An 18,417-nucleotide genomic window follows, 5' to 3' on the forward strand; every position below is an offset into this window, starting at 1 on the left:
TGTTTGTCTGATTTTGAAAGCAAGGAACTGAGAAGATAGCAGAAAAGGTGATTTTTTTGCCAACTGCACATGGATAAAACCAACAGGGGAATCCTATGAGAGTGTTGCACTCATACCCCTTGCCTGCCTCCTGACCCTCTCCTCCTTTCGGCTTTTAAATCTTTCCCACTCGTTTCCCGCTCCTGAAGGGTGTGACCTTCTGCCCAGCCTCCCACAGCACAGCTATGAAGCCAGGGCTCCTACTCTTCAGAGCATCATTCATCTGTTGCCCATCTCAGCATTTTGGATGGGTTGCCTTCTGGCAGCATTTCTCCCTGCTCTCTGGTTCCCTTCCTGGGTAGCCATGAGAGGGGCAGAGCAGGTGCAGTCCTGTCCTAGCCTGCCACCCTGGCAGGCTCCTGCCCCTGATCCGAGGGACACCTTGCTCCTGGCACAGAGCCCAGCCAAGCCATTGTTTGGAGCATTGTGCACAAGCAAGGCAGTAACAGGCAAACAATGAAGAACTGAAAAGCATCAAAGCACACTTCTTTTTCTTCCTCCTTATCCCAGTCCTGTCTGTTGTACCAGAGTTTTTCTTGCTTGCTTGGCTGTTTATTTCCAGTGGGAAGCAGAGGGGTTGGGGACCAGGACCCTGTGGCCACCAGCAAGGGCTTCTGTCACTGCATTTCGCACTATCCCTCTACAACTGGCTTGACTGCAGAACCAGCACAGGCTGTTTGTCTTCTCTCTCTGTTTGCTTTCATTGGCTGCACCAATGAACAGCTGGCTGCACCAGCTTTTTTACAGGTCCTTCATTTTCTGGGTTCCCAGTTAGCACCAGTAAACACCAATAACATCAACGCCTCAGATTTTTGCCACAGTTGTGATAAGACATCCTCACACTGGCTGAGCTGTGGCTTTTCACTATCAGCTGAAACTGATGACACTGCAGCCCATCCCTCATAACAACACCATGCAAACAGCAGATCTCAGGCTAAAATATTCATATTTCCACTTACTGGGAACATTTTTTTCCAAATACCATATTACACTGACACAATTTTTACAGGCAGAGGATATACCTGAGGGAGCAGGTCAAAGCCCAGGGACCTTCCTGGCACTTCAGCAGCACCCACAGCTCAGCATGGCAAGGGTGCACTGTCCTTTGGGCAGCCCAAACACAAGCCCTCAGAATAAGGGTGTGTTCCTTCATATTTTCTTTGGCCATTATGGTTTGTACTGTGTCTACTGGCTGCTTTATCCTCTGTGCAAGCTAGGTACATACCTTCTGAGATTACCCCAGGGGGCAAAGTTAAACCATTGCTATGCTGCAGCTGGCATAAGTACCATAATATAAAGGCAGAACTAGAAAGGAAAAATGGATTATTTGATTGGATTTCTTAGTAAGCAAGGAGGTAAATATTTAAGATAGTTGTAGGCTCTGGCTTTTGAGGGGACTGAACTCTAGGTGCAAACACAGTTAAAAGAAATCATACTGTTTGTCTAAAATACCTTTTTGTTGCTATTAAACAAAAAAAGAAATTCACTATTGTATTCACTTAACATTCATTTCGTAAAATCTATTCATCCTAAGATTTGAGAACTCAATGTAATGCAGTGCTTTTATTACTTATTCCTGAGGGTAATATGCTTCTTGTTCAGGGGAAGGTGCAGTTCCTGACAAGTTTTTAAACCCTCCTAAAGTCTATATGTGCCAGCATCTGTGTAAAATCAATATATTTAGTTGGAAGACAGCATTTAGTTTAGGAGGTTTTTGAACAGTTGCATTGCATCTCTTCTTTCCTCCCTGTCAAGTTGCCACAGGCACCTCTGGCATTCTCTGACACCTCCAGGACCATCACATGTGGAGGCACTTGGGATGTGGGAACAGCTCGGCACCTATGGAGTCAGCTGAGTTTCCAGAGAGCTTGCACTGACCTGAGCTGTGGGTTATATGAGGTGTGGGTTGTTAGAGGAGTTCCATTACACACCACATTATCACAGAGGAATCTTATCACAGCTGAGTTTGATCTGTGAAAACATTTCCTTTCCTTCCCCAGCCTAAACAGCCTCTCTCTCTTTTTTTTTCCAAAATATACAAATAATTTCTTTAAAAGTTAACATTACTTTTTGCACATAAACCATGAAGAAACAACACCTCTGTGGATGTGTTAAGAAATGTTAACAGCACCACCAGCGTCCTGTAAGGACTGACAGATGGACATTTTACAAGGAAAGTATGTAACATGTGAGAGCAGTTAGGCTGACTCGTGTAACTACATGTAAAAGGCACTGCCAAAGCCCAAACTCCCTAATGGAAGCAATGTCCCCGTGGCATCCCTGGCAGTCCAGTTTCTGCAGCTGACAGTGAGGCAGCTGTCAGATGGAGCAGTTAAAATGTCTTTCATCACATTTTTCTTGTTAAGCAAACATTGATAAAGGGCTTATTATGCCTGCTCTACACAAGGAAAAAATGTTTAGGAATTCAAATGTTTAGGAATTCCTCTGTCTGGAAATACTGCTAAGCTGCTGAGTTTCTATGTCTACCTTTTCCTCCCATGCTATCTGCAGGCATTAGTGTATTACAACAAAAACAAACAAGCAAGCAAGCAATCAGAGAGCACAAACAAGAAGCCTGCAGCGCTGCCAGATTATACAACAGTGATTCCCACTGGGGGTAACTTGGACAACTTGCCCGATGGAGGCAGCAGGTCTGCTGGGAGCACTTGGAGGCTCTCCCAGGACTGGGACAGAGCAGGACAGGCAGCCTCTATAGGCAGCTCACCTGCACCCAGCGCAAACTTTCCCTCCTGCTGCCATCCAGTCCCTGGCCACTGCTGCCACAGAAGCAAGTAAGAATGGAGTGACTCCCAGCAGCGATCAAAAACAAGTCTTTGACTCAAATAATTGTCATGGAAAAGAGAGTGGCTCGCCCTGCATTTGCTTGTAAAATACCACATGCATCTTTGCCATGTAAAGTCCTGGTTCCTACTGTCACAGGCTGCAAAGAGCTGCCATGGTTGTTTTCCTCTCCACTACTTCTCACCATAATTTGCTTATAAGTTACAAGAATGCAGCGATGCCGTGTGTGTATGCCCAGTGCCCTAACTTTAGCTGACAGAACACACACTTCGAACCCTCCCCTTCAGTGTGCCTTCTCTGCTAAAAACCTGTGCTTATGAACACAGGGAGAGAAGGAAAAGAGGGACAGGGAAGAGAGAGAGAGACCCTGTAAGTGAATGGGTAAGGAATGTGCATGGAGCTGTGCATGGATAGACGTCTGATGTCTCAACTATTTGTTAAAGGCAAAAGCAATGCTTCCGACAGACGGCCCTCCCCTCGCCTGCAATAGGCTCCCCAGAATAGCAACAGCCTGTGTCACCGCAAAGGGCAAAGCCTTCTGAAATAGCAACAAAGTTGTTCACGAGCCACTTTGTGGTTTGCATTTGGTTTCAGCCAGCTTCGGGAACTTGTTGCCATGAGGAAAACAACCTGCCCTTTCCGGGCCGGCCGGGGAAGGAGCGCGGCGCTGTGAAGTGCTCCCGCCCAAGGTGCGAAGGGGCAGTGATGGCACCTGGGCAGAGCACGGAGGACTTCAGCCAGCAGAGCCAGGCGATGGGAGCAGGGGAGGATGAGGAGCGCGGCCGGGGCTGCAGCCGCTGCCGGCTGCCGGCTGCAGCAGGTAAGGAGGCAGGAGCTGAGTGCCAGCTGTGGCAGCTGCAGCTGCCCGCATCGCTAATGCTCGGCCCCACAAAGCTCAGGGACTCTCGGGACGTGCCTTCTCAGTTTCTAAAAGTGCAAGAGGGGAACATAGGAGTAAGGACGGGGACTGCCAGCTTGAATTTTGAATTAATTTTGAATGCGTGATACTTTCCCTAAAAGGCCTTGGTCCCTCTGCTCGTGTAGGTGCACTCTGTTGTGTAAATAATTTTCTTTTATGAAGATCAGCCATCTGAAAGATAGGAGAACCTGCTGCCCTCTGACAACAGTGATTTGGTCCTTGCACACTCGGGGGCAGTTCAGCCCTTTCACCGGAGTGAGTGGAGGGAGTCCAGGCAAGCACTGCACCTGTCCATGCAGGAGAACAGCTCAGGGTGGGGGGACAGGGTCTCCCTCCTGTTTTTACTCCCATAGCATTTCAGGAAGAAACAGGATTTCTGTGCTGACACCCTCAAAAATTAGCTGTAACATTTATTCTGCAATAAGTTTTAAGTGCAGAAACTGCATTTCACAGCTCTTCATCTTTGCTGTCCTACCCAGCCAGTTTTTTCAGTTGCAGCATGGTTTTGCATTTTCAAACACTTTCCCAGATGATAAGATGAAGGGAATAATGCCCCACAATCATGATATTTCTCAGCCACAAGGCTTATTATGCCTTATTATAAGCTGTACCCAAACAGGACAGCATGGTCATAAGCCAGAAATGACAATGTCCCAAGGAGATGTCCCAGTTCACTTCGAGCTGAATGAACTGATTAATGCAGGAATATTCAGAAACCATAGGCACAAATGCTTTGTTGGAGTGTAATAGTGATCTGTCAAGCAATGTTTCCTGATACTGGAATCAGAGGTTAGCCAAGAAGAGAAAGTCAGTAGGTGTGCAGACACATTTAACATTGCCTTTGGGACTGAGGAGAGCAGTGCAGATGGTTATAGGATAGTAATAAACAGGTAGCAAAGTTTCTGCAGCACATTGGTTAAGGTTAGAAGAGTATGTGCAAATTGCATATCTGTCCTTACCCTCAAAAATTAAAGCAGTAACCTGGGGAATATGTAATTACATAGAAATTAAAAGAACTTGTTGATTCTTACTAGAAACAAACGAAACAAAACCCAAATGCCATTTCATGTAATGAGGGGATAGGCTGCCTGTTGACATAATGAAATTACATAGCAGAGCAGTAAGAGAGGACATGGCCATGGTGGATCTGTCTGGGATCTGCATTCCCTGTCTTTCCATCATTGTCAGGGAGCTTTTGTTCATGACATTTGAATATTGTTTACAAAGTACATTATGGCTTATACTGTACAAAGTATTCAGTGCTTCCCACCACTGGAGGAGTTTAGATTAGTGGAACATTTGTTTCCTTCGACCTTCTCTTTTAGTTCAATTTACAAAGTATTTGTTTTGGGTTTGCCTTTCACACTTGGGTGGGAGGATTCCCATTTGTCAAAAGATTGTGATCCCACATGGCCCTGACACTATTTTTGGTAGGTCAGATATATTCTAGGTAATAGGAGAAATGCACCTACTGAGCAGCTACTGGATCTAAAGAACCCTCAGGTGTTGGAATAGAGCAACAGAGTAACATATATCTCTTTATACCCAACAACTGGATGAGATAGACAAAGTGACTGTGGCAGCACAGCAAAGATCATGATAACATGAAAATGGGAAAATTACCTTTTATGAGAAGCAAACCCATTATTTAATTATGCAGCAATTCCCTATACATGCCATCAAACATTTATCCTAAAAAGAAAAAAATGATCCTGAGGTTATACACTTCAGCAAAATACTGTTTAATGACAATTTGGGAAATTTCAATACTATATGCCTTGAACGACACACTTTTTGTATGTCAGACAACACTCAGGTGGAAAACAAATATGTTACTAGAGACAGCTTAAAATTTTCAAATCCAGATGCTGTAGTTTTAAAATTTATTGTAGGTAAAAGTAGATATCATTATATTGAAAAAAAAAAAGATGTTCCATGCTGTGGATTTATATCTAGGCAATGCATTCAACTCATTAGGGTTTTCTAACCTGTGCTTATTAACCAATGGTTGACAGAACTTGAATTCACTTTCCAAAGGTCTAAATAAGTCAAAGAAATTGTAGGGATTTAAAGAACTTTCATGACGGGAAAATACTTTCCTTCCCTTCCAAACAGAGATGTTTCTCATCTCAGATTAAATCAAAGTAAACAGAAGAAAGTATCATGGTGGAAGAGATTGTCGAGTCCCCTCCTATCAAAATAGATATATTTGCACAGGTTACATAAAGTAATCTCCCTATCCTCCTCCTAGTAGTTTTCTATATGCACCCTGAATGATCTCTTGGGAGAAAGCAATGAAAAACTACATCACAGAAATCTCAGTGTCTGGACTAACATGGAGCTTGGTACTGCCAAACTGAGCAGGAAAGGGCTCCTTTCCCATATCTCTCCCTCCCATTAGGTAGGTGAAGAGTGCTGTTTCCCAAATCAGCCTGCTTGCAGATCTAACCTGGCACTGATCATTTATCCATAATGCCCATAAGATACGTGCACAGACCAAATCCTCTGCCTTTGAAATGAATGTATTTTCCCAAATATGTGCTTGAAAGTGAGTAAAGGGGCGCACCCTTAGTACTTGGCCCCATCCAGCCTCATGGCCAGCACACTGTGCTGCTGTACTACAACTGCTGTTGGTCTCCTTTTCAGGAACCAAGCATAAACACTTCCAACAAAAGTTCTTAAAGATAGGTTTGTTTGCCAAGCTGGGCTGCTTTTTGACTTGAACAACAGTTGTAAGAAACCACTTTGTTTACATGGGAAACTAGAGAATAGACTTTCCAATCACTTGTCACATACCAGCCACACACTCATTAGCCATGGTGTTAGTGGCAGACAGGAGAAAATTCTCTGGTAGCTATCATTAAAATATTTTATTCCCCTGGGCTGTACACTGCCATATGCTCTGTTGGCATCTCATAAAAATAGGAGAAATATATGTATAAATATATAAAGAAGCTTTTTGTAAAAAAAAAAAGGAATGCCTAAGAACTGCCAGCAGCATCATTCAAAGTGAGACTTAAAAGGATTGTGAGTACAACTACTGGAACATTTTTTATCTGGAAATGTTAAAGCAAAACATATGCTGAAGTCAGAGGGAATTTTGCCTAGAGGAAGGTCATGAAGGGAAACTGAGCAGAGATTTCAAGGTTTAACTCAGCAGGCAATGGTGAGCAGGCAAGTTTTGGGTACACCAGTTAAAACAAAAGCTCATGGTGATATAACAATGTTTTTCAGTGGAATAGTGCCTGTGAGGGACAAGAGATACCAAGTTAACTACTGACTTTGTTGCTGCTAATGCAGGAGGACAATGTATCTCCCTCTGCATCACGTCAGGATCTGCTTTTCATTCAGGGGTGCTCTAGTTACAGCCCTCCACTATTTCTGTACAACTGTGGGATGTGTCACTGGACACATGAAGAAGGATACCAGCTGACCCAGTAAAAAAAAAAAAACAAACATGAAGACATTGATCAAGTTGCTCTACTTGGAGATGCAGTAAATATATGGGCTTGAATGCTTCCCTATCAATTCCCAGGTGTCCAAGCTCTACATCCAGCTTGTACAGACTCTCAGACGAAAAATAAATAACCATCTCAGTTTCTCTGATCTAAGGACCACAGGCTGATGTGAGCACAGTTTGGATTGTAAAGAACAGTGCTGGTGGTGGACTTTATCAAGATATTTGACATGACACTCTCATTCAGAAACTGAAACCATACAAAAATTACACTCCCAACATTTTAAGAATTAAGAACTATGCAGGACACGGACTTCAAAGTATCAACAGAGTACACTGTCCATGCTGCTGTGTTTCTGCTGGAGAGTCTTAAACTCAGTTTTTGCCCCTCTGTTACTTACTGTTCTTAGATTTTTGGAAGAAAATAATAACAGATTATTTAACAGGGTGATAAAGGTGATGGGTGATCAATAAATGGGACATGTCACTGGCTGAATGCAATTTGGATGCCTTGGCCTGCTGACTGCAAGTGAATGTGCCGTCTGGGGTTCCTCTACGCTAACTTTAGACATCTGCATCTGAGCAAGCCACACGGTTTCCTTTTATAGGCAATGGAGGGAAGTAGGCATCCGCCCTAATTCAGATGTCTAGAAGTGCCTATTCTCAAGTGGTTACAAGACAAATCTAGAGATGATGTAGATATTTCACAGTTAGGTAAGTTGAACCCTAATACAGACAAATGTAAAGTGATTTGCATTCCTCATTAGCATAAAACAAGGCAGGCCATATTTAAAGACAAGGCAGTGCCTTGGAAAGAATCCAGTCAGAAAAGAAGTAGGTTTTCCTGAATGATAACCAGAAGATAAGCTTCTCTATATGTCCGTGAGAATCCTTGGACAGATAGAGAGGGAAGTGTCCACTAGGAGTGGAAAAATTAATGTCAGGTTTCTCTTTGGCCCTGTGTAATCACTGCAGGAACACTGGGTCCAGATCACAATTTACTGAAGAAGTTGGTGGTCTGAAAAAGTTCAGAGAACAGAGGTTTGAATACTTAAGGAATTGGCGAACTTGTAAAGCCTCACAGGGTAAGTAGCTAAAAAAGGAGATGTCTGTGAGATGACCCAACGACAGGCTATAAGTCTATACTCAGTGAACACAGTTAAGTGTGGGGACATGGAGAATGGGATCTGATGGCTGGAAGCCAAGTTACAGAAATTAGGTCTAGAAATAATTTACAGATAGCTTACAGTGAAAGCAATTAACCATTGGGATGACCTATGACTTAAAGTCATTAGTTTTCAATCACTAGCCATTTTTAAATCAAAGCTGAATGTTTTAAATCACCCGGTTCAGATAAAACATAATTGAAGTGCGTCTGAAGGATCATGTTGTGCTGTTTGTGAGTGTCAGACTGGATGAACACAATGCTCTCTAGTCCATAATATATAAATTGAGGTAAAATCCTACATTAAATATATTTGGCTCAATGATGTAAAATATTCAAGGGGTATTCAAGAAAGCACAAACATCAGCACTGAACAGTAGTTTGGGCAGAGCACTGCAATCAGATTAGCAGCTTAGTTTCTGATATGCTCATTCCTTCAGCTCAACACTCACTGTGTTGTTATCAGCCCAGATTTCCAGCCAGGATTCACTGGAAGGGTATATTCTGCAGATACAATAATATGCAGCAAGTAAGCAACTCAAGAGTATAAATGGGAAGGAGAAATTATGTTTTGCAATGATAAAACAAATACCGCATGTGTGCATTGCAGGATGCAGCACAAAGCAGCTTAGCTGTAGTCAGCAGTACTGAAGTACTGTTCAATGGGTGAAGGAAATACAGCAGGACCTAACCCATGCTTGTATTTAAAATCAGTGAAATGGTCTCAGATACTGCAGATATAAAAGAAGAAAAAACTTTAGAAATATTAACAGATCTGGACAACAACAATATAAAAAATTGTTCCATCACTGGAGCATTTTGCATATTTGTTTCTGTTATTTTCTTCATGTCCCATCTCCATTCCAAATAAATCTACCACCCGCCCCCCACTTCTGAAAGACTTTTCAAAATAATCCCATTCCCCCTGTGTCCTTATAGCCCATCAAGACAAAACCATGTGCTTCTCCCCTGTCTCTTATCTATCTCTGGTTTGCCAGCCACACCAGCTCAGCAGCAGAGTGAGTTGTGCATTTGGTGCCCGCAGTATCTCAGGGCTGCTGCTGTTTGGCTCAAAGTTAGGAGAGCTAATAGGTGATACTTAATAAACTTAATGAGCTTACATATCTCCCCTGACCCCCAAGGCATTGCTTATATTCACAGTTGTGCTGTGCTACCCTCCATAATAACCCGTCTGCCTATGGAGTAGCTGCAGGGTGGGGTGGTGGAATTGTTTGCTTCTGGGAGTTGTTAGAAGAACAGAAGGTGGCTTGGGCTGCAAATGTGCCAGGGATCCTGCCAGCAATTTAGTAGGGTATGTGGCCACATGCCAGGGTCTGGGCCTGGGCTCTGGGACTCTTTACTTTAGCAGTGCAGATGTACTGCTAGGGCTGCTCTCCTTCTCTCTATTCAAGATTTGCTTTTGAAATGTAATATCCTCTATCAAATAGGGCTGATCCTCACCAATGTGCTCAAAATTATTGGCAACGAACTCTGAGCAGTCAGTGTGATCAAAGAGCCTTAATGCCTTAGAAAAATGAACTAAAAATAAACAAACTCTGTGTATCATTTCCAATTAGACCATATACCATTTGTTCCAGGAGAATTAACTAAATACGGACTCTGTTATGCTGCAAAAACCACCTCTCCTCTGACACGTCCCATCTCTCTAACTAATTGCAAAATCAGAAGTTGATTTACTCTTTTCCTAGTTGTGAGGCAGCCAACATCATGATGCGAGGAAAATCATGCTGGGAGGAAGAACAAGACCAACAATAACAAATTGATATATTCCTCAAGGTTTAGGGTGCAAAAGGCTTCACAGTTAGTAGAATATGATCAGTCAAATCTATCTTGTAACAATAAACAATGAATCACAATTGTATAAGATGAGTTTGTTTTAAAGTGGAGATTCAAGGGCATATGATCTGCGTTGTTTTCATCATCTGTTTCTTGTTCCTGACATTATGGCCGTCGAAAGCGATGCAAAATATTTGATCAAGATATTCCAAAGAATCTGAGTTTAGATGTAAGCAAAGCCCAGAAAGTTCATAAGTTTACCTCAAAGATCAGTTTCCCTAGAATATTCCAGGTACCTGCATCAGCCTGATGCTCACTGGATAAGTCTCCAATTTGGCAAAATAAAAACAATGGTGCCAGCAGCCTTCATGTTGTCCTCAGGTGAAACAAAGGAAATAATAAGTGGTGAGGGAAAACTTGTTACTTATTTGAATCAAAGTTGAAGAAATTTGGCTAAGAAATTTATGCTTTCCTTGCTCATGGTACTCTATTTGGGTGGATGAGACTTTCTCAGTTTAGGAAAAACACTGAAAAATCTCAAGGCAAAAATTGCTTTCTCACCATTTGTTTTTGCGGTAATATTCTGAAGCAGAAGGTTTAATTATTTAGAACCTGATCAAAACCTTATTGACTTTTGATCAGAAAGATAAGGGACACAAAGGCATTAAAACTAAAGATTTTATATTCATTACTTTTTTTTTCTTTTCAGAAATAGCTTTTTACGTAAAAAGCTTTTATGTCGCCACTGCTGCTGGATGTGTATTGTACCTAACTGCTTTGCGTAAAAGTTACAGAGAGTTTTTTTTAAACTGGTAGATCAAACAAAGTTATTATTAATTGTCAGAATGTTGCAGAAATCACTCTTTCAAGGTTTTTTATTTTATCCTCTTATTTCAGGTTGTGGAACATTCACCTTTCTATCTTCTGCCATTGCTGCCATAAGTGGACTTCTGATGGGCTATGAGTTAGGCCTTATCTCTGGAGCTCTTCTTCAGATGAGCACCATTTTAACACTCTCTTGCAAAGAGCAGGAAGTCATTGTAAGTTCCCTGCTTTTTGGGGCCTTATTTGCATCCCTTACTGGTGGATTTCTTATAGACAGATTTGGAAGGAGACTTGCTATTATTATTGCATCTTCTTTACTTGTGCTGGGGAGTCTGATTCTGCTGCCCTATGAATCATACGAGGTACTCATTGTGGGCCGGATTGCCATAGGTATTTCCATCTCACTATCATCAATTGCCACATGTGTGTATATCGCTGAGATTGCCCCACAGCACAGAAGAGGCCTCCTTGTGTCATTAAATGAACTCATGATTGTGATAGGCATTCTCTTTGCCTATATTTCAAATTATGCATTTGCCAGCATGTCTCATGGCTGGAAGTACATGTTTGGCCTGGTGATTCCATTGGGTGCTTTGCAGGCTGTTGCCATGTATTTCCTTCCTCCAAGCCCTCGGTTTCTTGTGATGAAAAATGATGATGAAGCGGCAAGAAAAGTACTGGAGAGGCTATGGGAAACATCAGATGCTGCTAAAGAGCTCACGGTGATTAAATCTTCCCTCAAAGATGAACATCAGTATAGTTTCTTGGACCTGTTTCGCTCAAAAAACAACATGAGGGCCCGAATGCTGGTAGGACTCACTCTAGTGTTTTTTGTGCAAACAACTGGGCAACCCAACATTTTATTTTATGCATCAACTGTTTTGAAGTCAGTTGGGTTCCAGAGCAATGAAGCTGCCAGCTTGGCTTCCACTGGAGTTGGAGTGGTTAAAGTGGTCAGCACAGTCCCAGCCACATTTTTTGTGGATCAAGTTGGAAGTAAAACTTTTCTGTGTATTGGCTCTTCTGTTATGGCAATATCATTGGTCACTATGGGCTTAGTGAACCGTAACATACATGTGAATTTAACCGAGGTCTGCAGAAGCCAGTCTCCAGAGGATTTCTCTCTCCAGAGACCAGGAAACTTCACTGTCACCAATGGGAGTCTCAAGGACCTCTTTGCTAGCATGGCTTCAACAGAAATATTGTCATTTGATGTACAAAGCCCAGATGTTGCCAGCACAGGAGAACTGAACAGGACTGCCCTGGCAGGAGGCAAAAGCACAACAGGGTCTCACGTGGAAAGTGGGGAGGTTCCTGTTGTCCTGAAATGGCTCTCACTGGCCAGCCTGCTTGTCTATGTTGCTGCATTTTCCATAGGTCTTGGACCAAGTAAGTGTTTAATTTTTTCTAACTGTTTGTAACTTTCATTATTAAGTGCTGGGATGACATGCCCGGTTTGGCATTAGGCAGTTCCTAAGTTGGGCAAAGCAGTGTTGTCTGCCAGTATGCACTGGTATTGTCACATACCATTCTGGTAGGCCTGGCATGTACTTTATAGGAAGAGGTCCTGCCCCTTAAGGCCAATGACCTGATCTCCCTTCTGTTCACTGTAATTAACTGTTCTCTCTTCAGTCAAGACCTGCTGTTAGCTTTGTACAGCAAAAGTATGGAGCCCCCAGCTATCTTTCCTCTTTCTAGTCTATTGTGTCCTTACACTGGGAAGGTTAAGATGTAGGCATTTGCTGCTGCTAGCTCCTAAACTCAAGGTAATGATATGCTCTGGACCTCTGTATGGCATGACATCATCAAATCCACAAAATACCAACCTGAGTCCTGCTGAAGATCTGTTCCTCTGACTCTAATAGTCTTCAGATATGGAAAACACATTCAAGGTACCATAATTCATGAGCAAGCCATAGTACCATTGCCACTGCTTGGGTGGAACAGCACAAGTGGGAGGATGCAAAGGTGTGTTCCTGTACAGCTGACACTGTGCTGCCACATCTGCCATCACACTTGCATGGGTCCCGCTCTCTCCTGAGGAGAGCATGTCATTCCAAGGGACTAGAAATGAAGTCTCTCTGTTTTCTTTTGTTTTGTTTCAATAGCAATTGCATAATGTTGTACTTTGAAGGGTTTGACTTTTTAAGTCACTTTGCAAAACCCACATGCCCAGCCCGTTATTTATTAACAGACTTTATGTGCTCTTGCACTCTGCCTCAACCTTGCATTGCAAACAAACTGTACTCTTCTGTACTATTATGATAAAAAGCTTGCCACAAGGATACAACCCAGCAATTGTGCTAACAACAACTCCCCTGCAGTATTTATTTATTTTAAACATTGCTCACAGGGAGAGCAGTGTGAGATAAGCATTCATTGCCAGGGTTGCAAGCTTGACTGTGTTATTACAGCAGTATTCCTTCCCTTGAAGATTGTCTTGGGGCTGGATTCTGCTTTCTGTGACATAGGTTCAAAAACAGGGATGAAACCCTGAAAAGAAAATGTTACTTGAACTTTTGTTTGGGCGTTTCAAACATATATTTAATGACCCTTAGAGTGGGGTCACATGTTCAGTCTTGGCATCCTGCTGAAATCTGCTTTCCCGGTGACCTGGCTGTAAATGGGTTCTTAGTCATTTGAGTTGGCCTAATGTACAGTTAATGAGAACCGTGTCTATTTTCTTGAGGGCTGCAAAAACTGATGTGTTTTCCAGGCTGGTCTGAGAAGTCTCTGAGGCCAGTGCTTTTTTTTTGACCTCTTTCTTGACTTGAGAGCTCAAATGCTTTCAAACAGAAAATGGGAAAGAACAGACACCCTCTCAGCTCCATCATGGAGAAATCATGTATAACGCCACTGTGAGGCAATTCATACTGACAGATGCGTTTGCCTAGCAAGTGAAGGCCAGATCTAGCAGAGATGCAGGCATTTCAAATTGCAGCTAAGTCCTTTCAAGACATTTTCCTGCCTTTGAAAGTACACTGTTCAGTTAAAATTTCAGTTAAAAAGTATAACAAATGCAAGAGTTAGAGAACCAAGAGATTGTTGGAATCTTCAAAGGATCTATCATGCTTGAATAGTCTGGATTGGGATGCAAGGTTATAATTTGTGTCTCATGTACAGCCTACAACATCTCCTGTTTGGAGCCCTAATCTCTGAATGTGTTTTCAAAGCCTAGCTTTCTTACTCCCAGTGAACCTTTCTTAGTGAAAAGAAAATAAATGAGCCCTTCTGCTTATGTAAAGTAAATAGTTTTAACATGTTATTCGTCTCTAAATCTGGCCTGTGGTCTGGACCAGACTGTTCTCCATTGCCTGCTTGTCAGTGGGAAGGAGGCATTGAGGCTGCACTGGCTGGCTGCTGTGTCCAGGCTGTGCCTGAGGCTCCTGGGGACAAAAGCACTGTGACACCTGCCCCACTGTGTTTTCAGTGGGAAACTCTCATGCTCCATGCAATGCCTGCCTCCATGCAATGGCTGGCTAAGGTGAAGGTGGGGTTGAGGACGTCTTTGTAGATCAAATTGGCATCTTTTGGATGAAGAGTAGAGAGGATCTTGCTCCTTTCCTTCCACACCACAAGGCCATTTCTGGAATAAATTCACCCACTTTATTTTGAGTCCGTGATGCGCTATGTTCTCTGGGGATAAAGGAGACTTTTTACATAAGGCCATTAGGAGATGACACACTCTTCACAGGACAGATCACACAATCTGAGCTCTATCATCTTCTTTTTAACTACTTTGTACCTTTATTTTACCCTTTTTATTTATTTGTTTTATGCTCATCAAAGAGAATTACAATTCCAGATTAGTGTAGCAGACATTTATAAATGATTTTTGTTTTGTTGCCAAATTACATAAAGTAGATTGATTTTTTAAATGAACTAAGCTTATGCTAAATATATTTATTGCCTTTTATCAAAACACTCAGGCAGCACAGTGATGAGCATTCAAAAATAGACCGTGAGAGATAAAAGTCATTTTTGCATTACAAAAGAATTCACAGACTAGCAAGCATCTGCTTAGTCAATTTTTTGATTCTGGGGTGCTCTGTATTTATACTATCAGCCCTTACACAAGATAAGAGGGGTATTTCTGCTGCTGTGTTTCAGTTTAATTATGTTTGATGAACTGCAATTCAAGTGCTTGTTCACACTCAATTTCACACAATCATGAGGAAGTTTTGTAGATGCAACACATCAGTGTTGCATCACACCACGGAACAGCACATGCCATTTCTCTTGGGGTGTTTGCAGAGATGTTTCTAGGCATTCAGTCATTAGCTAAGGGGGCTTGCTTGACACCCTTGTTTGTCTTGGGTTGCCCTTTGTCTGTGTGTCAGAAAGGACAAACAAGGATCAGCCATTCTCAGGAAGAAATGATGCCTGCCGAGCCCTAAAGAAACCACTTCCAGCTGCCATGTGAAGGGTGAGGAGTGTGAGAGGGGCTCCTGGTTGTTTGCAGCACATGTTTGAGAAGAGAAGCGTTGGAGCCTGCTGTATGTGGGCAGGGGAGGGACAGGAGAAGTCTGAGCCTGGCAGAAAAAATGCCTTTCACAGGGGCCAGCGAGTGCAGGCTGATGAGATGAGTGTGGTGTGGAGGTAGATCACCAATTCATCGCCCAAGCTAAAATGTGATCACTCAATGTGACCTTGGAAATTAATTTAACGCAAAAGACACACAGAAATAGTCTAGTCAGGGCTATGACTATGCATGAGCACTTACTAAATGGCACAGAATTAACTGAAATTGTTTCAGGGCATCTCATTTGCCAATTGCTCTGTTCAAACCATTGGAGGGGCAAAAACTAGAGGTCCTTTCTCATAAAGAGGTGTCGCTTCCTTCATTCACTGCTGTGTGTGGTGCAACATGTTTGGATGCCAGAACAAGGAAAGCTATGCTCCTGGGATGTCAGACTTATTTTCCAAAATAAGGCTGTAAGTATAGGATTCCTATGTTTGGATAGATGCAAAAGAGTTCTCTTGGTTAGCAACTGTAGGGCAGCTATAGCCCCTCTGAAAGAGAGTGGGTGCCCAGAGGTCTGCTGCTCTCCTCACAGACCCGATGAACAAAATTCAGACATCAGATTGCACCCATTACCAAAGATCTGCTTTTCTGCCTTGACCATCTCCTTTTGCACCATTTATGATCAAATACTAACTAGGGACAACTTCCCACCATATTTCCTGCATATCCCCCTGACTGAGATGATCTCATCAGTAAGTAGCTGGAAGAAATATAGTAGCACTACACACAGGTATGCAGGATGCAATGGAGTCTAGAGGGAATGCTCTTTATCAAAAAGAAGTCAGAGTGTCTCCAAGAAGTCCTAGGCTGAGGAGCAAGTAATGCAGACTGATTCTGGACCAAACAGAGTGTCTGTTTTCCCAGTCTGAATTTGTTCTTGCGTATTAAAGGCAAGTGAGCAAAACAGGACTTGGGCAGTACCTCTTTGCACATATTGTGGGAGTGAAGTTCAAGGGAATCCAGGAACATCTCAGGGATTTTTTGATGTGGAATGAGGAACACCTTTAATGAGAGAGGGATGTCAAATGTATGCATTTGAACTGCATGTATGGCATTGGTGCCCTGCATGAGAGCTCTTCCTCTGTGAGTCCTTTAAACACATTTCTGTGTAACTGCAAAAGCATTTGGGCAGTTGGCCAATGAACTTTGGGATAATCCGGTGGAGCAAATCACATCAGCTCTGCTGGCTTCATGGCATTTCATGCTGAGCATGCAGATGAAAATCCAAAAAACACCTACAAGTGAGACTGAGGGGCAATTTCATGACATGAATCATCCTCAAAACTCCAAAACTTAGCTGTATAAAGTCCAAAGGTACTTATGTCTCTGCCAACCTGGGACAAAGATGTTCTATTACTTCATGTCCTAGAGCAGCTGCCAGTTTTTTGTGGCTCTTCAGAGCCAAGGGATAAACTCTAGAGCTCCTCTCTTGGAGACAAACTCCTCTATCAGGCAACAACTTAGATCTGCAGGCCCAAGCACTTAGAGCCTTCTTTACACTCAGATTGCTGTGGCCACAACACATCCAAGGCAAGGCAGTGTCTGCAGCTGGAGAAGTGTTTCCTGGGTTTCAGGGTTTGGCATAAAGAAATACATTTACCTATCCATGTATTTTTAATATACTTATGGTCAACAAGTATATAACCAGGTCTTGGAAGAGCGATTTAGAATTTACTGCAAACTCTGATTTTCCATGTCACTGTTGCGTCCCATTAAATCATAGCTCCCATGAGTGGGTGCTTGTAGGGTTGGCAGTACTTTGGTATTGCTAAATACCTGTTAAAGAGTGAAATTAAATATCCACAGGAAGCCTTCTCAGGCTGGGATATTATGGCCTCTGCAGCCATCTGCTAGCCTCAACCACCAGGTGAATATTTCTGATTGGAAAACTGGAAAAAAAATACATGCTTATCACTCTTTCTTCTTAGCTCCTGAAGTGATCACATTACCTATAAAACAGGAGACCAGTTGACTGCTGGGAGCAGCACACCAGTGCCCAGGGCTGTGAGGTTCAGACTTTCAGTGGATACAAGGCGTGTCTGTAGACCATGTAGGAGGCGAGGGCGAGCACAGGACCCACAAAATTAGGACATTGCAGTTTTGGGGACAGAACTTCCCCCCAGGATGGCTCTCTGATGGACTCTCAGCCACTCATAGCCACCTCAAACTAATGATCCTCCTGCATTTGGGGATCCCTAACATCTCCCTTCTCTCCTTGTGTGGATGCAGAGGCACTTAGAGCAGGCAGATTCAAAGTTGTTGGAACAGGCACAAGAGAGGATAAACACAGGTGAACAAAACAGGGGCTTGAAGTCACTACAGTCACTATCTGCGTTCTAATGCAGGAAAGGCTGGCAGGCCACCAAGCCTGCCTTCATGTTTTACTAGTTTCACACTGGTTAAATTCCTCCCACATGAAAGACCCAGGATTGTGGCTTTGTGGCCCCCAGGCTGGGTTCCCCAAGAAGGTGCAGGGACTGTGATCTCCAGCAAGCCTTACTGTGATGCACCATCTTGCTGCTGTGGGAGCTCTCTGTGTGGATCATCAGCCCTGGGAGGAGCAAAACCTGTGCAGAGAAGTTGGTAAAGACAAGTCCCTAGAGAGGGCACACCTTAAGAGCAAATTTTTACTGATGAAAGTGTAGTTTAGGATGATAGATGTCCATTTCTAGTTTAATCTTAGGCAGATTTGCCATATTGAGTATATCTGAGTTAAATTTATATCAGCTTGAATGAATACTTTAAAACTGAGATAATTTGTACCTAAAATGGAACAGATGTTTCAATGTGTTTGGGAATCCAACTGATGCAGGAGCCAGATTCCTCAGATTATCAACAAAGGCTGATATTTTCTCCACCAACGAGGGGCTTTCAGGCCCCTGCTCTCT

The 18,417-nt window shown here is 42.9% G+C and overlaps 1 protein-coding gene across 1 annotated transcript in view; it reads left to right on the plus strand.

The window, feature by feature from the left end:
* The first annotated feature begins 3,429 nt into the window (after positions 1–3,429).
* The window catches only part of SLC2A12 (solute carrier family 2 member 12), a 30,390-nt gene continuing 15,402 nt past the window's right edge, over positions 3,430–18,417 (plus strand). The window contains exons 1-2 of the mRNA XM_030945688.1: positions 3,430–3,661; positions 11,077–12,393. Coding sequence (XP_030801548.1) covers positions 3,547–3,661; positions 11,077–12,393 — 1,432 coding nt within the window. The 5' untranslated portion in view covers positions 3,430–3,546. The remainder of the gene's footprint in view (positions 3,662–11,076; positions 12,394–18,417) is intronic.

This window comes from Camarhynchus parvulus, chromosome 3 (assembly GCF_901933205.1).
Source record: "Camarhynchus parvulus chromosome 3, STF_HiC, whole genome shotgun sequence".
In the NCBI taxonomy this organism is placed as follows: Eukaryota; Metazoa; Chordata; class Aves; order Passeriformes; family Thraupidae; genus Camarhynchus; species Camarhynchus parvulus.